The sequence below is a fragment of the Sciurus vulgaris genome (genome assembly GCF_902686455.1).
Source record: "Sciurus vulgaris genome assembly, chromosome: 14".
Classification (NCBI taxonomy): domain Eukaryota; kingdom Metazoa; phylum Chordata; class Mammalia; order Rodentia; family Sciuridae; genus Sciurus; species Sciurus vulgaris.
In genome coordinates, this window is record NC_136475.1 from 6,677,461 (window position 1) to 6,699,185 (window position 21,725).

Below are 21,725 nucleotides of genomic sequence, written 5' to 3' on the forward strand. Positions count from 1 at the left end.
AATGACTCCATCTGTGGATTAGCACATTAACAAGGTCAGAGAGCCCTCATGACCAACCATCTCCTAACAGTCCCACCTCTGAACACTGCTGTACTGGGAACAATTTCAACAGGGACCTTAGGAGAGAAATAGATGGGGCTCAACTCTGAGCATAAGAACACTGGAGATTTACAGCCAGTGAGCAGAGCGATGGCATCAGTGGATGGGAAATCTCTAAGAGGAGACACCAAGGGCAGGGAGATCCTTGCTAGCTGAGCGCAGTGGCACATGTCTGTAATCCCAGTGATTCGAGAGGCTGAGGCAAGAGGATCACAGATTCCAGGCCAAACTCAGCAACTTAGCAAGACCCTAAGCAACTTGCAAAACCCTGTTTCAATATAAAAGATAAAAAGGGCTGGGGGTGTAGCTCAGTGCTTAAGTGTCCCTAGGTTTAATTCCCAGTATCCACCAAAAAAAAAAAAAAAAAAAAAAAAGGATGATCCTTGCTAAACTGACCTAACAAGGATGTCAAGGGTATAGACATCAAAGGTGGGGGACAAGGAACTTGATCGGCTATCAAGAATTGGGATTCTCACTGACTTAGCAGGATTATTTGCTAAGACTGTGCTAGGGAGGCCACATGGTGGAGGTTGAGGCTGAAGTCTAGTTAAAAAGAGGGCTTGAAGGAGCCTGAAGAAAGCTTGGTCCATGGGAGTCCTGAGACAGGTCTGAGATGAGAACTGAGAAGAGCAGCCACATGTAGGTCCTCGGTGGCCCTGGCAGGAGGATGAGGATGTTTTTATATAGTCCTACTGAAATTACTCAACGTTAGATATGATTCCTCTGTACATCCATGTAAACATATATTATGTGGCCATAAAAAGAACAAGGGGACCAGGGATGTAGCTCAATGTTAGAGCACCTGCCTAGAGTGAACAGGCCCTGGATTTGACCCCCAGAAACATTATTTATGTATAATATGACTGGTTGCCAAGTCAAAGTTTTAGGTAAAAAAAGAAAAGGGCAGAATATGTAAAGTAAGTTAGCGCTTGTATGAAAAGGAGGGTGTAAATACACACGCACGTGAGGGGTAAATATGCCGCATGTGTGTGCACTTGCGGGTGTGTGCACAGAATGTTCTAGAAGTACATACAAGAGCCGGGTAATACTGATTGCCTGCAAGGAGAGGAACTTAAGACTTAGAGCAAAGGTGAAAGGGAACCCAATGCACAGACTTTTGTACCTCTTGAATTTTGTACCATATGCATTACTTAAAAATTAAAAATTAACACACCAATAAAAATCTTTCTGAGATCATATACTTGCATTATAGCTTGCATTTTATTGACCATCTGTTCAAATGCCAACAAAGATCTATCTCATCCTTTCAAATTGCTACATGCACTCCATTTTATAGACAAGACAATATCTAGCCAAATTGGTTTCAAATTACTTATAACAAACACCCCAGGGTGTGTCCTTGCACATTCGTATTTGCACTCACGTTTCTGTAGCACAAATTCCTAGAAATGAAACAAGATACTTCTCCCAGAAGGGCTGCTTGAAGACTTGCACCATGCGAAACAGTGAGCGCCCGCGGCTGCACAGTCTACACGGAGTGCTCGTCCCCAGGGTGAGGGGTACCCGTGCGCAGGCATGTGGGCTGCCTTTCCCAGCAACCCTCGCAGTGAGCTCTGTTGAGTTCTGATGATGGCAACGGTGCTGGCTTCTAGATGCACTTCTAGAAATGGCCCCTGGTAAACATCCTGTGATTCCTGAGCTCCCTCCTCTTCCTTCATCTGCTTGATGTGTGTAGAAGGTCCAGTGGAGGACCCTGAGATCTGGCACGTTACTGGGTCGAGCCAAGAAATGGAGTGAGCACCTTGGAGCACCTTTAGAAGGTGCCAGTATTTGCATTGCCTACAACCCTTCTTCCCAGTGGATGCAGCCTTGATCAACCTGTAAGCTGGCTGAGCCACTTAGAGCAGGAAGTGAGAGAAAGCAGCGGTTGGCACAAGGCCCAGGACCCTGGTGCACCTTGCCCTGGTGGTCTCCAAGTCCACCACAACACTACAGCCCACTTCCCAAGTTGGCACCTGAAAAGAGCATGGCGACTGCTTCCTTTGCTCATCCACAATATTCTCTGAGCACCAACTGTGTGCCAGAGACTCCTCTAAATGCTGTGGATATACCAGCAAGCAAATAAGAGTCCCGGCTTTGCAAAGCTCTCCTCTTCATGTGGGAGACAACCGAGACACAAGAGCCCGAGATGGTGTGTGAGGAGAGGGTGAGGGAAAGAGCCTGGGACACTATTGGAAGTGAGGGTATGCCAGGCGCAGTAGCACATGCCTGTGATCCCAGTGGCTTGGGTGGCTGAGACAGGAGGATCACAAGTTCAAAGCCAACCTCAGCAACTTAGTGAGGACCTAAGCAACTCAGCGAGACCCTGTCTCAAAATAAAAATTAAAAGGGCTGGGGATGTGACTTGGTGGTTCAATCCCTGGTATCTAAAAAATAAAGTGAGGGTTAGAGGGTTAGGGTGACTGTGGTAACTGGATGGGAAAAAGTGATATTTGTACAAAAGCTTAGAGGTGATGGAGTTAGCAGCACATTATCTGGGAGAAGAGGGATCCCAGCAGAACAATTATGCAGAGGCTGAGAAGCTGAGCAAAGCCAGGTGTGCTCAGAGGAGGGAGAGGAGAGGTGCCCAGGAGCTTGGAAGGAAATGAGGGAAGAGCCGTGAGGAAGAGGATGTTCAGCGGCACTGTGCTTTGGAGGACACTGTAGGGACTTTGGCTTTTGCTGAGTGAGATTTATGCCTTTGCACACTTCCAGACAGAAAAACAATATGTACTCTGACTTACATCTTAAAAAGGAGGTCTCTGGCTAGCATATGGATGACAGTTATGAATGTCAAGGTGAAGTAGAAACTGGGACATCAGGGAGGAGGCTGCTTTAGCAACAAACACTGAGGGAGGCTCATCTGGATTTGGTAACGGGTGGTGGGAAGGGACTGGGCATGGACATATTTTGAAGATGGAGTCAGGAGGATTTCTTAATGCACTGGATAATGAGTAGGAGAGAAAGAAGGGGGTCCAAGAGGCCCCTGAGGTCTTTGACCTGAATAACTGGAAGAATGAAACTACTGACTTAGGAAGGCCGAGGGTGGAGATGTTTTGGGAGCCACAGTGAAAGCGCAGCTCTGAACCCAGCAACACTGGGATGCTTTAAGACATTGGAATAGCAGTGCTGGACTGGCAGCTGATATGCAAGTGTGGTTTTGCAGGGAAATCTGAGTGGAGAACAAATTTTGGAAGCCGATGACCTTCCATAGTCACTGTTGTTGTTGTTCTCCTGAGCCACACTTTGTGACTCACAAGTATGAACCACCATTGCTGCATCATTCTGGATTAAGTGACATAAGCATGCAACTTAAGTACGATGTAGTTGTGTTAACAGTCTGTCTTTGTGGATAAACTGTTGTGCTTGGTACTGAGCAGTGCTACTTTGATTTTTAACATTATGAACACCATGACCATTTTTTAAAAGAGTTTTAACTATTAAAAAATAGAATGTCAACAAAACCACTGCCAGAATGACCGAGAAATCACTGGAAACAAAGACTAAGTGATTCTGTTGTTTTAGTGACAAATGGAAGGACACATACGAATGGATTAGGAAAGCAAGCAAGCAAAACAGTTCACACTCCACAATGTTCAGAAAAGATGTGGGATTGTGCTTGGTGGAAAAGAGTGTACAGAAGCATATGTGAAGACTGAATCTCATGAGGTCAGAATGAGATAGGCAAGTATTCCTAAATCAAATCCAAAGTGGGGATGTTTCACCCCTGAAGATACCAATGCTCCATTGAAAAAGGAAGCTGCTGAATTTGATTAGGCAACACACACACACACACACACACACACACACACACACACACAAAATGCATTACCATGCTGCTTTATGAAACAGTAAAATTACACTTTCTGACTTAGCTGTTATAGCTAGATGCCTAGGGGATGAGCAAAAGGGCAAATTCTGACAGTGTGTGTGTCGACCCTGTAGGGTATAAGGCTGAATCTGGGAGGTCTTCCCAACGATTGTGCTTCTAATGCTGAATCATGGAAGCAACAATGAAGGGTCCCCCTCAATCTCAGATACTCAGATCTGAAAAACAGAGTTTCAAATCATCTTCTGGTGTTCTATGAAAATTGTAATGAAACTTTGGAAAACAAAAGAGTGCTGATATTCAGATAGAAACTAGACTTTGCCAACTTATCTGCATATTTGGTAGACAGTGCAAATGTAAATATTGGCAAATCTCATCCAGTGTATAAGCATCCTACCAAAGAAAGTGAAAAGATCCTACTTGCCAAGTGCCCTGGATGCCTGTGAGCCCCGTGTCTAAAAGGCATGTGATTATGGCCCGTGATGCTGAAGCTTCCGTAATGTGCATTACAGACCTTTCCCATTTCCTCAAAATGGGCAGGCACACTTCATCATTAAAATCCACTTGGCCTTGCAGGTCAGCTCTCATCAAGCCCACATTATGCTGATTTCTGTTATCAGTCCAGTGCAGAGACATCAAGCTAAATATCCTCTCAACAAAGGCATTGAATATTGAGTTTTGGTTTTACATACTACACAAGAGAAAAGGATGTCAAAGACTCAGGTACTTTAAAGAAGTATTCATGAAAAAGGAAACAGAAAAAAACAATAAACACCTTATGTATTATGGATGGAAAGAAACGTCACTGCTGTTTTAAATAAAGGTACTAACCACTCAGTCAGTACGACTGCATCTGCGTTCTTCATCTCACAAGTCTTGCACTTCTGTTCTCTAGATCTGCTTGCTGGGCCTGGCTCCTTGGACTTGAGCTCTGCAGGCAGGTTCCTGGGAGCTCATCTGTACACCCCCTTTTACTGAGCAGCACCTGGCAACAAGGCAGCAGGGAAGGCCAAGGTCGGCCTTGGGACTGCCACTCGCTCTTCAGCAAGAGTGGCTCCAGTGGCAACATCCAGAGCCTCAGGGGGCAGGAGCCCTCAATGTGCAAACCTGTCCATGTCCTTGACCTTTTTGTCACTTCTTAATGCTTTTAAGTCTTTCTCCTTGGGCTAGCTAACCTGATCCACCACACAGTCAGTCATTGTCGGCCCATCAGAGAAGAAAACGATTCATACTATTTATACGTGACCTTGTCTCATAAGTCATGACCTTATTGATAAATTCTTATTGAGCTAAAAAAACGAGGTGCTGCAAACTCTATGTCGTTAGGGACTTCAGAATAGGTTCAACATCCTAGCTAGGTGCAGTTGAGGAAGACTGTAATCCAGCTACTCAGGAGGCTGAGGTGGGAGGATGGCCAACTTGGTGAGACTGTCTCAAAATTTTTTTAAAATAACTTTTTTTCTTAAAAGAACTGGAAATATAGCTCAGTGGCAGAACACTGGCCTATCATGTGTGAGGCCCCAGGTTCAACCTCTGGCCAGTATCAATAACCTTGAATGCATACTGACTGGATTTTGAAATTGGTAATTTAAAAAATTTACCAAAGTACGGGTCTGATCCCAGGAGTTTCTAATTAGTCCAGGTATGGCCTGGGCATCAGGACTTCTTAAAATAACACACTTCATGGTAGAAGGCAGCATAGTTTCTCTCAAGATTATTAAGTTCCTTACAGGATCTGCTTTTAACCTTGCACACATTTTGCTTGAAGGTTTTTGATGTCACCAACTGTTTACCCAGAGAAGGCTAAGTTCTGACAAATTTTATCATTATTGCAGTGACTATTATTTCTCAACAAAGCAGTATGGTCAATAGCAAGCCCAAAATCATCCATTGTAACTGGAAAGCTCTCGAAGGTAAAATGTCCCCCCTTCCTGTTAACATCCCCACCTCCTCACACCCACATTCCAGTGACTGGCCTGTCATGCCTCCTCAGAACCCTGCATGCCATCAGTCTTCACCACCACTTTAGCATCTGCACACGTTCCCCAACACTGCCTCCTGCCCCCTCCACTCTTCCCAGTAATTATCCGCCTCTCATACCCGTTACTTCTGGGTGGCTGCTTGGTGAGTGCAGCCACTCTTTGTAGAGTGAGGTATTCTGAAAGATTTCCTGTTTTCTCAACACCCCCAACAACGGTGGCTACTCTGGAATGGGGTGATGGCACAGAAGATGGTTATGAGGATGGTGGCTGCCGCTGAGGTAGCTATGCCTGGCTGTGGCAATAGCTGCCGTGGCCACGGGTGACTGGGTGAGGGGGGGGTGGCAGCAGCTGAGGCAGCAATTTGCCAGAGAGCTTCCTCTCCAGCAGCACCCACCCTGCCTGTGTGCGTGGCAAGCGGAAGTGGCAGGGGGAATCCTAGCCCTACATGCTGGTGGAGGATGGTACACAAGTACCTCGCCCCTTCCCTGAGGATCATGCTTTCCACTGTCTCCCAGGGTTCTCCAGCGAACTGTGGCCCACAGTAATAATCTGCGAGAAGGTGGACTCCTTAGGTGCTACGTCCCCTTCCCTGTCTCACTTCTCAATGTCCTACCAGTGCTTTCTGGGATCATCTCCCAAATTCTTGTCTCAGGATCTCAAGCTAAGACAGTGCACCATGAGCCAGGGACTGTGAGTCAAGCACATATGGCACATTAGCAAAAGCTGAACACATGCCAGGCCATGAAGCTCAACAAATGTCAGAAGATGGAAATCTTATGTGCTCCCAAACCAACTGCAAGTAGGTAAGAGAGCTGGAAAAATCGCCATATGTTTAGAAATTAAGAAATAAATTTCTAAATAATCTGATATCAATGAAGAAATCAAAATAGAAAGCCATGCTTTGTCAATAATTTAGTGCATAAATTAGAATAGACAAAGGCTAAAAACCAGTAAGTTAAACATTCATTTCAAAAAGGCAGGAAAAAGCCAGGTGTAGTAGCACACACCCACAATCCCAGTGACTTGGGAGGTTGAGGCAGGAGCACTGCAAGTTCAAGACCAGTCTCAGCAATAGTGAGGCCCTGTATCAAAATAAAAAGTAAAGGGCTGGGGAGATAGCTCAGTCGGTAGAATGCTTGCTTTGCAAGCACAAGGCCCTGGGTTTGATTCCCAGCACTGCAAAAAAATAAAATAAAAATAAAAAATAAAAGTAAAAAGGGCTGGGATGCAGCTCAGTGGTAAAGCCCTGAGTTCAATCCCCAGGACCCCCCCCCAAAAAAAAAAAAATTAGTAGGAAAAAGAACACTAAAAGCAAATAAAGAAGAAAATAAGATAATAGATTCAATTAAAAACAAATATACAGTAGGGTGTAATGACACATCCCTGTAATCCCAGCAATTCTACAGAGGTTGAGGCAGGAGGATGACCAAGTTCAAGCCCAGCCTGGGCAACTTAGTGAGATTGTCTCAAAATAAAAATAAGGACTGGGGATGTAGCTCAGATGTTTTTGAAAAGTTTGGCTTTTCAAATAAATTCTGTGAAAAGATCACTGATAAGCTCCTGTCTAGACTAATCAAGAAAAAAAAAAAGAGGATATAAATAACCAGTGTCAGGAATGCAAACGGAGCTAGTGATTATAGGTTGTTTCTGTTGGTTTTTTAACAAAGTCTGTGTTCAACAGCAAGCACAAAATCCTTCATTACAACTTGAAAGCCCTCAAAGGTGATGCCACAGCACTTAAGATAATGAGGTATTATGAACAAATCTACAGCAATTCAAAAATGTAGGCAATGTGAGAAATTCTTAGAAAAGTACAATATCCAAACAGCCACAAGAAGAAATAGAAATTGAACTTTGTACGCTAGCTTAAATATGGCCACAAACTCTGCAGACAGATGCCATCAGGAGTGGCCTCACAACTGCTTTGACCAATTGAGTGTGTTGAAAGTGACGTCTTTGAGGTTTCCATTTTCACTCTTTTGGACTCTGGAGACCACCATACAAGGAGGCTGGCCCAGCCTACTGGAAGAGAGGCCACGTGGAGGGATGGTCTCAAAGGTAGTCTAGATCTCCATTTTGTTTGTTCACATCACATTTCTTTTAGTTGTGAGAAGCAAACCCACTCAAGCTTGCTCGAGCGAAGTAGGTTGGGCTCAAAACAGCCACAGAAATCTGCAGGCTCAGTCCACAGCCCAGGGAAATCAGAGCTGGGAGAAAGCCACCAGGACGTAGGCAGCCCTTTCAGGACCACAGGGACTGAACACTCTCTCCACGGCCTGGTTTCCTCCTGCCTCAGTCACAGGCACCCGAGGCTCCTGCAACCTAGACTGTACAGGACTTCTACCTGGCTCCTAAGCCAACAAACAAGTTCCCTTGCCTTGGAGATTAATCCTCAGGAAAGACTCCCAAGGGCCAAACTCATTTTTCTAAACCAGAGCACAAATCTTAGGTTTCAAATGGCTGATTATTCCAACTTCCAGAGGTTAGGAGTCTGTTCCAGGGAGGAGAGACTTGTCTGAATATCAAATCTGGGTTGAGGCCGTGGGCATTGTTAAACCCAAACTCTGGAGACCAAAGGATCTCTAAAATAAAAGGATTTATTGAGTCATTAAGATGCTATCCAAGAAAAGAAAGCACCAAGTCCTGGAACAAGTTTCCCTCGTAATCAGTTGCAAGTGTTGGTAGCAATTGGAAAATGTCTGCTAAGCAGGAGCTAAGAGTATGTTTTATAAATTTGGGGAAAAGGAAAGTATTCTAACCCACACTGCCATGTAGTTAAAAGGAACAGGTCAACACAAAGAGTGGCAAGAAGTTTTGTGATAGCAGGGTAGTCCATGAGAAGTCATTGTTACTTCTGGATTGGCTGACTTCAAGAGTCTGCAAAGTTCATATGTAAATAGTTAGCAGGTGGTGTGTCAACATGTGTCATTTAAGATTTTAACATACATTCAAGAATGTAACTGGCCATTTGCTCTTTTCAGCTTGGAGCTTGTTACTGATTAAGAGGCCCTTCTGTCCTCTGGTCCTTTGTAATTAAAATTGGGACATCGTGGAATTTTTCTTTTATGGGCATGCTCAGCTCAGGGCTCTGTGCCTCCCTGCATCCTTGCCTCTTCCCCCACTGGGGGAAGGCACTTGCAAGCTGGTACCTGCCAGATTCCCTCAGCATCTCTTCGGCACACCGCAGGCTTACTTGATCCCTCACCCTCTGCTCACGTGCTCTTCTGATGCCAAGAGCACACTTGGCCTTCACAGAACAAAGAAGTACCAGAGGGTCATCACCCATGAAAGGTCCTTGAGGAGGAGAATGGGAGAAGGGAGAATCATGAACCGAAACAGACTTCCTTGCATGTAAGAGTTTGTCAGGATGAACCCAACTACTATGTAAAACTATAAAGTTCTATAAAAAATAAACAGCCCTGGAGGCCAGATGGGGAGTTGGTGGGTAAACACCCCAATTTCCTTGCCCTTTGACAGGGTAACTGAGCTAAGTTCTATGCTGTCCTTCAGAGACCCCCAGTGGGGCAGAATCCATTTCCCAAAGATAACTAGCCTGATAATGCATAATTTTTTGGTGTATTCGACTCCCTACCAGTGGATTCAAACTGTGAATATACTATCTGCACTTAGATTCTGACACTGGGTTTCTGGGGGTGTGCAAACCAAGACAGAGTTCAGTATAGCAGCCTTCTAAGCCACATTCTTCCATGTTCAATAGTAAGGCCAGTACTTCTCCATCATCCAATGCCTGTGTCTAATGCTCACTCAGTTTTGAATTCAGCAAGAAAAGAGGAGTAATATTTACTGCCCACCACCCAAGCTTCTAGAAAACAAGAAATATTTGGTGAGTGCCAGAGTGGAGGGAGAAAGGGGCTTTCCCCACATTCATGCAGCAGTAGACATGAGGGCGCACCTTCCCCTCCCCGGCACTTCTTACTCAGACCACGTGAAGCTGGGGGATGGATAATCAGGGTTGCTACCCAGCCATCTCTCCACCCCACCCTACCCCACCCCACCCCAGGTGCCAAAGGCAGCAATCAGAGCATTGCACAGTCTTTATTTATCGGAAGTCCTGATATTCAGTAAGTCAGGTCCATTGCCAGGGCCCTCAAGACTCCAAATGGCTACTTTGCAGGGGGTAGGGACATCAAGGGGCCAGTCACTCATATTCAGTTCAACTGCAGTCAACCGGGTCCTCAGGAGGCAGGAAGCGACTGTGCCTGTGGAGAGAACACCAGCATCTGCTGGAACCTCCTCTGTGCCTGGCCCTGGGACCTCCGCTGGTGAGACTGTAGACAGAGCAGAGGCTGCCTCTGCATTCCCAGGCTGGAGGGAGGAAAAGGGTGCCAGGCAATGACCTTGCCACTTGCCACTAAGAACACCTAGGCCCTGGCAAGGTGTCATAAGGAATGCACCATTCAGCTGTATTTACTGAGCTGTGCCTAGCATTTCATAGGTACTGGGGACCCAGTAGGCAGAAATCTCTGACTCTGGGAGCTTCCATTCAAGTAGGAAGGGACAAAGAGCAAATGAACAGAAATGTGTCAATTGATGAGAAATTCTGTGTAGGAGAGAACAAAGGTGGTCCGAATCTTACTGCCCCCAATTAGGGAGAAAAAGTTGGGAGGAAGAGGACGGTGGGAAAGAACTGGGTCTTAACTACTGAGTGGAGAACCTTAAAGTTGTTGTTGTTGGTGGTGGTACCAGGGATTGAACCCAGGGGTGCTTAACCATTGAGTCACATCCTCAGCCCTTTTTTATTTTTTATTTAAAGACAGGGTCTTATTAAGTTGCTTAGTGCTTCACTAAGTTGCTGTGGCTGGCTTTGAACCTGCAATCCCCCTGCCTCAGCCTCCCAAGACACTGGATTCTAGGTGTATACCACCACACCTGGCTGGAGAACCATGAAGTTTTAAAGGAGAGACATTTGGCCTAATTTCCATTTTTAAAAGTTCTTCTGGCTGCCAGAGAAGAGAGACTGTGGGGGCAGGAGTGGCCACAGGGACAGGTTGGGTGCCTGCCCAGGACAGGAAGGAGCAACTGGCCTTAAAGGAGAAAGAGGTCTTTTCTATCCAATACCCAAAACATCTGGAAGAAAGAAATGCTCCTAACAGTGACTTGAGAAACTATGTGGACAGTATATGGTCATTACTAAACATTTTCTGGGGAGAATTAAAAGTCCTTCCAGTTGGTTTCTGCTCTTGGAATCTGAGCTATTCACTTATCGCTGCTCTACAGAAAGAAATCAATGACTACCATTCTGATTCAAAGGGCATCTTCCCAGTATTTAGTCAAGAACTCCCCTGAAGCAAGAGATACAAAGACAACTGTAGGGTGTGAGCCATGATAAAGGGGCTCGTGGACTTTGAGCCTAAGAACAAGCACAAGGCATCAGAGAAGGTTTTCTAAAAGAAGGACCAAACAAGCTGGAATAAGAACTGGCCAGTAGATGAGTTAGGAAGGGCAATCCTAGAGCAGAGGGAAACAGCTGGACAAAAGCAGGAGGGACGGGCAACTAGGTAATAGCATGTTCACTGGGGTTAGAACATACAGCTTGGAGAGCAAAGTGGGGAGAGGATGGGGTCAGAGGTCATGGAGCTCCAGACTGTGCTGGAATTGAGAGCTGGCCTGCTGACAATAAAATCCACGGAAAGATGGCTAATTAGAAACAGAACATGGTCAGATTTCCTCTGAGATCATTCTGAGACCATCACAGAGAAAGACATGAAAAGAACAAGAGGAACCCCAGGTCTGCTGGTACAGAAAGAAGGGCTGTAGGGACCAAGAGAAGAAACGTGAGAGTATTCAGAGGCCAGTAAAGGTGTGACTTTTCCCTTTGGAGCTCACAGGACACTGGAAGAGCCAGGTGAACATCCAGAGGAGCATTTCTCAATCTTGTTTCCTACTATTACCACCCAAGGAGTCTTTTTAAGACTTTTTTCTAATTGCCCCATCAATAAAATTTTAATATCTCAGATATGCTGTGTATCTCCTATGTACTGTATGAATAAAAGAAAGTTAAGACGTTTCACCCACCCCACTCCCTCTGCCCCTACAGCTAACAACATTGAAGGCAGAGTGAGTGAGGGAGGGGGCAGAGGAGGTCAACCTGAGGAACACAGAGAACCTGTAAGGATCTGGGACTTCGTTCCCAATGTGAATGGGAAGCCACTGCAGAGTTTTAAGCAAAAGTGCAACGTGACAAGATTCCAGGCCACTGTAGGCAGGAAAGAAAAGATTCATGGAAACAAAGGAGATGGCAGGGATAGGTATCCTGGGGAAGTGAGGTGGGGAAGGTGGCTGGACTGAAGGAGGGACTGGATGGGGGCAGGAGGTGACCATGTTCTGGATTCTGGATACCTGTGGAAGGCACGTATGGGAGTGGGGTGGGCAGAGTACTTGAATCTTCACCTTGAGCAATTAGAAAGATGAGGGGGCTAGATGCTGATTAACAAGCCTGCTTTACCTCTACGGCTGTGGGTGGGTGTGGCGGCTGCACCTGCTCAGCACACTGCAGGAAGCGGCGCACATGTTCAGCACAATTGCCGACAGCTGCCTCATTCTGCCGAAGACACTCTTCAAAGGCCTCAAAAGGTTCAGCACAGGCCTGGCGGATCTGGCGGATGATTGGGCTGGGGGAGGCAGGGCATTTCAGACCCTGGAACACTCCTGCTCCACTCCCACCCCCACTCCCCCAGCCCCTGCCACATACTTGCCCACACTCACTGGGAGGATGTGCACTGAGCAATGCTCATCTTAAGGTGGTGACAGTCTCGCTGCCATGACTCAGGCTTGGCTGTCACACACTGGCCATACTGCTCCAGCTGCCGGCCACAGTATCGAGCAGTGACCTCCAGGGCTGCCTGCCTGTGGGACAGGGTAGGCTGAGAATAATTTCAGACAGCAAGCAAGAAAGGGAATTTTGATCTGGTTCCGGGGTAAGACTAAGGGTCCTGGGCAGATGTGGGAATCTTAAGGATTCTGGGATGGGGACAGGGAAGGGCGGAGGTGAGGCCTGAGCCCTGGGAGTTGTGGAACACAGGGGGAGCTTCAGAGGTGATAGTGGAAGTCCCAAAACAAAGTCTGGTTATTCTGCAGCAGGCCTGTGGCATCTTGGAATCCAGGAGGCCTGGGGATCACGTAGAGAAGGCTTGAGCCTCAGAGCTGGACCCAGAGTTGTAGAGAGAGAGAGCTTAGGAGAGTTAAACGGGTTTGGAGGCCCTGGAAGTTGGGTCTCAGGGTCTCTTAGCCAGGAAGTCTCAGAGATGGGGCCTGAAGACAGAAGAGACCCGAGGCCCTGGTGGGTTTGGGAACCCTGGGATGGGACTCAGGGTCTGGGGCATGATTTGGAAGCCTTGGGTGAGCTTGTGATGCTGGGGTAGATCGAACAATCCTACACGAGAGATCTTGGGGGCTTGGGGGTGCGGTGTAGGGATGCAGAGCAAGGTCGAGGCGTCTAGGAACAAGACTGGGTGCTAGAGGTAAGGTCTGGTGACCCAAGGAGAGCGCCTGGGGCGCTGAGGACCCCTACTGGAGTCCTAGGGCCGTGGTGTCAGGGGCCGGGATGGGGTGACAGGGCCGGGAAGTCCTCGGCCCTACGAGGGAACCGGAGGGGCCTGAACGCCGGAGGCGGGGTTTGCGACGGTGCCGAACCCCGAGGCCTTTCTCCAAGGGGCAGGGCGGAGGTCCTGGGCTAGGTCCAGGTCACTGAAAGAGAAGCGTAGCGGCAGTAAATTAGGGGCAGGCATCCCGGCTACTCACATCTCGAGGCCGGTGCCGGCGTGGGATCAGTCAGGGCGGAGCGACCCGCCCCTTCCGGTGCCTGGTTGTCATGGCGGCGCCCTGCCCAGCCCTCGCAGCCTCGCTTTTCCGGTCGCAGAGAGGACAAGCATCCCGTTCCGCTTGGCTCCGACCCGTCACGGCGGCGCCCGGTCTCTCCTTCCGGCCCCGGCCTGTCATGGCGGCTCCCCATATATCCGCTTCCGGTCCGGCTGGCTGTGTGACTTTGTCCTTTCTTACTTCCGGCCTGCCATGGCGGCGCCAGCGATCGCCGGAAGTGGCGCCGGAAGTGCTGCGGTGCCTCGGGCCCCAGCGAAGAGCGGGTTCTGCTGGGGCTGAGCGGCGGCCACGCGCGCTCCACCTTGCCTGACCCGGGCTAGTGGAGAGCGGCGGCTGCTGTGGCGGCCCCTCAACAAGCTGCGGTTCGCGGCCGATTGGGCACCATGGCGGGCACCTGCGGGGCTCGGGAAAAGGGCCCCTCGTGCTGAGCCGCCGCCCTCGGCCTGGGGCACGTGCCAGCTGTTCTCCAGTGCATCCCTTGCGCGCGCTGCGACCCGGGGCGGGGGTCACCCCAAGAGCCCGGCCCGGCACAGGCGCCCCACTGCTCAGCCTAGGCCCCGCCAGCCATGCCCCAGCCCCCTGACGGGGGCCCTAAGCTGGGCCTTAATCCAGGTTCCTCCTGGTGTTGGACGTCCTCACCTCCCTCCTCTTCCGCCTTCCAGGGCGAGGTTAGACGTTGGCATCTACTTCCCTACTTGGGAAGCTGGATCTCTCTCGGTCGGAGAAGTGAGCATCTGTCTTGCCATCTGGTATGCAGAGTCTTCCAAGGCTCCAGCCAGAAGGCGCAGAAAGTGCAGTTAATCATCACGTTTAAGACGAACAAGAGCTATCTGTGAGCGACAACCACCTGGAATGTCAGTGTGCTCCTCTACAAAGTAGGAGTGGTGGCAACGATCCCCTTCCTTCACGTAGAGCCCGGGGCGGTTCTCACAGCCTGGGCCTCATGAGTTCTGGATAAGTGACAGCTGTTACAGGAGACTGTAACCATGAGCTGCCCTGGTTGGCAGTTGACATCTGATGGCTGCTCCACTGGCCATCTATCTCCCTCATATGACAGGGGTAGGTTTGAAGCCAGGAGCCAGGAGACTCCTCCATTCTTCCGATCTGAAAACGTCCAAGTTTATATTTGATGAGGGAAGATAGGAAGGAAACGGCACCAAGGGCTATGGGAAGACAGATGATTGGCTTCAACTGTGAACTGAATCCTTATTTTTTCTTTTTTTCTGGGAGAATGAAATCTTCAATCGGTCCCAAGCCTTCTCCAATCTTATCCCAATGTCTAGGCAATGTGTTTCTTCAAGGAAGGGGCTCAAATATCTTGGTTTGGTCCAAGTAACTGTTATGAAGATTCCAACATGGGACACCCCTCTTGGGGAATGTGACCCTCAAACTTCTAGTTGCTTTTTGACCAGTTACTTAAGGATGAAACTGACTACTCTAGGGATCAAATGTAAGAGAACTAAGTGACCATGGGTTTGGAGTGAAGCAAATCTGAGTTTAAATGGGATATCTCATGAAACATTCTGCACTCTGGGTTTCCATTTCCTCCTGACAGCTGCTTCAGGAGGCCCTCCTTACAGTGCTGGTCTCCTCCAGGGAGGCTTGCCGGAACTGGTCACAAAGAGGGGATTTCCTTCATGTCTCTGCTTTTCCTCAAGAAAAGTAGTTGTTTCAAACAACGTTGCGCCACTTAGGAAGGAAAAAGGAGGCATGAGATGAGTGATTTCAGGCCAGATTTCAGAAATATTTGGTAATGTGCTTTCTCTTTGCTTGTCCAATCAAATACAAGCAAAGGGAGACTCCACTTTACTTCAAGTTTTGAAAAGTTGTGAAATACTCTGCCAGCAGTGGAAATTTGCTCTTTGATTCTGCTTCCAGCATGGATGTCACTTCTACTTGTCTCTGCAGTCCCCTTGATCTCCACCATTTCCTTTTCTCATCCTTTCAGTTCTGACCTGACCATCTTTGAGTGGTATCATCTTTATTGGAAAATTGAAATATCTGTGAGAAAAATGCTCTTGAGACCTCTAGTTCTTCCCCCTATCCATTTTTCAGGATTTCAGTAAAGACTGTTTTGGAGAAAAACGGTAGTAGTGGTAGACTCCTGAGGCCTCTGAGATTTCTTTTGTCCTAAAAAGGAGTGAGCGTGGCCAGCAGGGACCTCAGGTTATTTTCTTCTGAGTCAGAATACAGGTAACCCAAATGCCCTCCAGATGTGTACTGAGGGAAAATTTAAGTTCCAGCAAATACTCTTATCAAACATCTTTTTTAAAAAAAAAGTTAAAAGTAATTTTCAACAATACTATACTTTGTGTGGTTATGTCTTGAGTACCATGTTTATGAGGACTAAATTTCTTCAAATGCACTGCTTCATTGTTCATTCAGCTAGATTCCATGCACACACAAACACGCACACACATATTTGAAGAACCAGTTTGCTTTTCTCTCTGCCCATGAGAGTAAAAGGAACTGAGTTTACCATCCCAACACAATCAGTTAAAACCTGGGCAGGACATGAGAAAGAGTTCAGATGTTGAAACAAGTATTGTGGCAGGAGAGGAGACAAATGAGCTGACACTAATAGCCCAGCTTATGTCTGCAATTTCCAGGCCACACGGCACAGGGAGAAAGAGCTGCATATCCCGTGCCCTCCTTGTGTTCAAAGACTAGGCTTTGGGAGAGCCAAACAGCCAGAGTTCCTAGAGCAGGGTGCAAGAGTCACAGCTGCTCAGGTCTGTAGAGGGCTCCCCAAGTCTTTAGCTCATGGTGTACCTGTGAACACACTCCTGGAGGTCAGGGAGAGATCCACCAAAGACACAAGCAGAAGAGTTCCTGGAGCTGCCAATTGCCCAGGTTCCCATCAGCCTTAACAGAGCCTTAGTGGAGAAACTGCCCACTTGTCATCAGGCATTGCTTCTGCAGTGGGCAAAATTAGCCCTAATGGCTGCTCTGGTCCCAGCTAAGAAAGCTTAGAAACAGTGAACCCTTTTTATTTATTTAGTACTGGGGATTAAATCCAGGAGGTGCTTAACAACTGAGCCACATTCCCGGCTGTTTTTGAGACAGGGAGTAAGTTACTTAGGGCCTCACTAAATTGCTGAGGCTGGCCTCAAACTTGTGATCCTCCTGCCTCAGCCTCCTGAGTTGCTGGGATTACAAGCATGCACCACTACACTGAAGCCATTTATGTCAAGGAAAGATGGAAATCTAGTATAAGATAAAGATCTCCATATATGGCTAAAAGGATGCTATATGTTATCAATTTCTTTGCAATTGTTAAAGAAAAAGGAGTAATACATTGTGTTCATGACATTTGCACATGGACAGGTATGATAACATGGCACAAGAGCAGAGAGATGGGGAAGTGTGTGCTGTTGGAATTTTCTCACACTGGGTAAAGTGATACGTGTTAACGTGAAAGCACAATACATCTACAGATATAGACTAGAAATTCATTAGTTACTTGTGGTACTGAAGATTGAACCCAGGGGTGCTCCACTATTAAGCTGCATCCTCAGACCTTTTAATTTTGAGACAGGGTCTCACTAAATTGCCTAGGCCGACCTCACACTTGTGATCATCCTACCCTTGCCTCCCCAGTTGCGGGGATTATAGGTGGGTGTCACTGCATACAATGCTAGAAATTTTAAAGGAAATGCAAAACGTAGCGATAGGATCAGTAAGCCAACAAAGGAGATAAAATGAAATATAAAATTACCTACCTAATTAACTAACCCCACACATGTATGGCCAACTGAATTTTTTTTAACAGAAGTACAAAATTAATTTAATGGAGGAATTAATTCAAATAATGGTAATTGAGCAACCAGAATCTATAGGCCAACCCCATCCCCAAATCTTGATGAAACCCCATACTTTATACAAGAATTAGCTCTAAATTTGTCAGTTTAAATGTAAAGCATAAGACTATAAAATCTTTGAAGATAACATATAAGAAAATCTTTGGACTTGGTGGAGTGTCCTTAAACAAGATACTGAAAACATCCACCAAATAATAACTAATAGTACACTGGGCCTCATTAAAAATCTTAGAAGATGGAAAGACCTCCCATGCTCCTGGCTAGGCAGAATAGTCAAAAGGCCATACTACCAAGAGTATTATACATATTTAGTGCAATCCCAATGACATTCTTCATAGAAATAGAGAAAACATTCATGAAATTCACTTGAAAAATAAGAGACCCAGAATAGCCAAAGCAATCCTTATCAAGAAAAGTGAAGCAGGAGGTACCATAATACCAGACTTCAAACTATACTACAGAGCTACAGTAATAAAAACAGCATGGTATTGGCAGCAAAATAGACTCAGACCAATGGTACAGAATAGAAGACACAGAGACAAACCCACATAAATACAGTTATGTCATACTTGACAAAGGTGCCAAAAAACATTCACTGGAGAAAAGATAGCATATTCACCAAATGCTGGGAAAAATGGAAAGCTACGTGTGACAAGATGAAATAAAACCTTTATCTCTCACCCGGCACGAAACACAACTCCAAATGGATCAGACTTAGGCACTAGAACAGAAACCCTGCACTACCAGAAGAAAAAATAGGCCCAAATCTTCACCATGTTGACCTAGGATCTGACTTCCTTAACAAGACCCCTAAAGTGCAAGAAGTTAAGTCAAGAATCAATAAATGGGATGGATTCAACTAAAAAGCTTTTCAGCAAAAGAAACAATAGTGTGAAGAGAGAGCCTACAGATTGGGAGAAAATCCTTACCACATACACCTTCAGATAAGGCATTAATCTCTAGGATATATAAAGAACTCAAAAAGCTTACCACTGAAAAAACAAATAACCCAATCAACAACTGAGCTAAGGAATTGAACAGACACTTCACAGACAATATACAATTGATCAACAAATATATGAAAAAATGTTCAACATCTCTGGCAATCAGAGAAATGCAAATCAAAACTAAGATTTCATCTCACTCCAATCAGAATGGCAATCATCAAGAACACAAGCAACAATAAATGTTGGTAAGGATGTGGGGGAAAAGGTTATCATACACTGCTAGTGGAAATGCAAAATGGTGCAACCATTATAGAAATCAGTATGAAGATTCCTCAGAAAACTTGGAATGGAACCACCATTTGACCTAGCTATCCCACTCCTTGGTTTATACCCAAAGGACTTAAAATCAGCACACTACAGTAACGAAGCCACATCAATGTTCATAGCAGCTCAACTCACAATAGCTAAACTATGGAACCAACTTAGGTGTCCTTCAACAGATGAATGGATAAAGAAAATGTGTGTGTGTGTATATATGTGTGTGTGTGTGTGTGTGTACACGATGGAATATTACTCAGCTTTAAAGAAGAATGAAATTATGGCATTTGCTGGTAAATGGATGGAGTTGGGAGAATAAGCTAAGCGAAATAAGTCAAACCCCCAAAACTAAAGGTCAAATGTTTTCTCTGATAGGCAGACGCTAATTCACATGGGAAAGGGTGCTAGGGAGGAACAGAGTTACTTTAGATTAGGTAGAGGAGAGTGAAGGGAGGGGAAGGGGTATGGGGTAGGAAGGACAGTAGAGTGAAAGAGCCATTTTTACTTCATGTACATATGACTGCATGACCAATGTGATCCTACAGTATGTACAATCAGAAGAGATTATACTCCATTTATGTATGACTTATCAAAATGCACAAATGCATTCTACTGTCATGTATAACTGATTAGAAATAAAAAATTAAATAAAAAGTCTTTTGCTCTGCAAGACCTTTGAAAAGGATGAAAAGATAAGCTGGGAGAAAACATTTGCAAAACAGGTGAGCCAACAAAGGCCTGAGATCCAGAACATAATGAAGTTTCAAGACCCACAGTAAGTCAAACAATGCAATTACCAAGTGTGCAACATCAGGAAGGGCTAATTGGGAGCCTGAGGCAGGAGGATCACAAATTCAAGGTCAGCAACTTAGAGCCTCTCAAACAGGGCTGAGGATATATAGCTCAGTGGGTGAGCACCCCTGGATTCAACCCACAATATCACAAAAAGTCACAAGCAGATGTTTCACGGAGGATTTATAAATGGCAAGTAAGCACACGAAGGGGTGTTCAACATGTTTAGCCATTAGATAAATGCAAAATCAAAAAATGCAGTATCACTTCCCATCTATCAAAATGGTTAACATAAAACACAGTAACACCACTAAATAATGGGTCAAAACACAGAAAACAGTCCACTCATACACTGCAAGTGGGAAAATAAAAGGATGTAGCTGCTCTGGAAAGTTTGGCAGTTTCTTATAAAACTAGCAACTAACATACAACTCAGCAATTGCACTCCTGAACACTTGTTCCAGAGAAATGAAAACCTACAACTAACAAAAACCAGTACTTGATTGTTCAGGGCAGCTCTGTGTTAGTGCCCCAAACCAGGTGTGACATATGTCCTTCAAGGTTGATGGTTAAACTGGTATATACACACTGTGGAGTACTATGTCACAATAACAATGAACTATGAACACATACAACTTGGGTGATCTCAAGAGAACCCTTATGAGTAAAAAGGGTCAATCTCACTGTGACCCTATGTATGATATTCTTGAAATAAAATTATAGAGATTGAAAACAGATGAAGGGATGGGATAGGGAGGGCTACAAAGGGGTAAGCACGACAGAGCTCTGTGGTAATCCAACAGTTCAGTATCTCAGTTACACTGTTTACGTAGATCTATACAGGTGTCGTGGTTTGGATGTGAGGTGTCCCCCAAACGCTCACACGTGAGACAATGCAAGAAGGCTCAGAGGAGAAATGATTCTTAACCCAACCAGTGAATCAGTCCCTGATGGGATTACCTGAGTGGTAACTGGAGTGGGGTGGCTGGAGGGCTGGGCATTGGGGCGAGGTTCTGGGCTCGTATTGGTATCTGGCAAGTGAGAGACTTATATCTCTCTCTGCTTCCTGACAACGTGAGCTGCTTCCCTGTGCCATGACCTTCTGTCATGATGTCCAACCTCACCTTGAGCCCTTGCCTGAGGAAGGGAGCTGGCTGTCTATGGACTAAGACCTCAGAAACTGTGAGATCTCAAATAAACTTTTCCTACTCTACAATCATTCTGGTCAGATCTTTTAGCCACAGCAGCGAAATAGCTGACTAAAACAACAAGTGGTAAATTTATATAGAACTATTCGCACAACACAAATAAAACTGGTGAAATCTGAATAAGCTCTGTCGACTGACCTAATGTCAATTTCTTAGTGTTACTCTACATCTTAAGATTAAAAGTCTTTTTTTTTTTTTTTCCAGAAGTATTTTTAGGGCTAGTAAACAGAGACTTGAATAAAACTTTGGCTACGGGATTGTGAAGGAGAGACTGGAAGACTGGAGATTCTGTTAATGGCAAGGGAAAGTACCAACCTACAGATCCAAGGTGTTTTTTTTCTTATTCTTTTCAGCTCCATGAAGCAAAGCCAGGATATATCTTGAGTGGTTAGATTTTTTTCAGTCTGGCCCAAGCTCCCTTAATAACTAATGACAAACAGCCTAAAGCCAGACCTAGTTAAGAATTATCTTAGACAGTGTGGGGTTGTGGCTCAGAGGTAGAGCACTTGCCTAACATGTGTGAGGCACTGGATTCAATCCTCAGCACCACATAAAAATAAATAAGTGAAATGAAGTTTTTGTTTTTTTTTTTTGTTTGTTTGCTAGAATAATTAAAAAAAAAAAAAAAAAAAAGAACTATCTTAGGGAAGCTTTAACCATCAAAGTATATTATACAAGTACATACAAGGTTATCTACTGCCAACACTGTGTAAGAGTCAAAAAATGGAATGACTCAAATACCCATCAACAGGAGACAGTACGGCCATACAATAAAACATTACATACAAAAAGAAAAACAAACAAAACACTGCAAATTGAAAGGAGAAAAAGCCAAGCACAAACTCAATACAGATTGGATTTCAGAGACTTAGTATGAAAAAAGAATATAG

The 21,725-nt window shown here is 45.6% G+C and overlaps 1 protein-coding gene across 5 annotated transcripts in view; it reads right to left on the reverse strand.

The window, feature by feature from the left end:
- CHCHD5 (coiled-coil-helix-coiled-coil-helix domain containing 5) overlaps positions 1-13,925 on the reverse strand; it is a 48,686-nt gene extending 34,761 nt beyond the window's left edge. For 3 of the 5 annotated variants that reach the window (XM_079110688.1, XM_079110689.1, XM_079110687.1), the window contains exons 1-3: positions 13,564-13,684; positions 12,637-12,777; positions 12,377-12,542 (exon numbers count right to left, since the gene is read on the reverse strand). In XM_079110688.1, coding sequence (XP_078966814.1) covers positions 12,377-12,542; positions 12,637-12,777; positions 13,564-13,658 — 402 coding nt within the window. In that variant the 5' untranslated portion in view covers positions 13,659-13,684. Of the gene's footprint in view, positions 1-9,947; positions 10,131-12,376; positions 12,543-12,636; positions 12,778-13,563 lie in introns of those variants that run through there. The other 2 variants (XM_079110691.1, XM_079110690.1) reach the window with 2 other exon arrangements.
- Between the last annotated feature and the right edge of the window lie 7,800 nt (positions 13,926-21,725).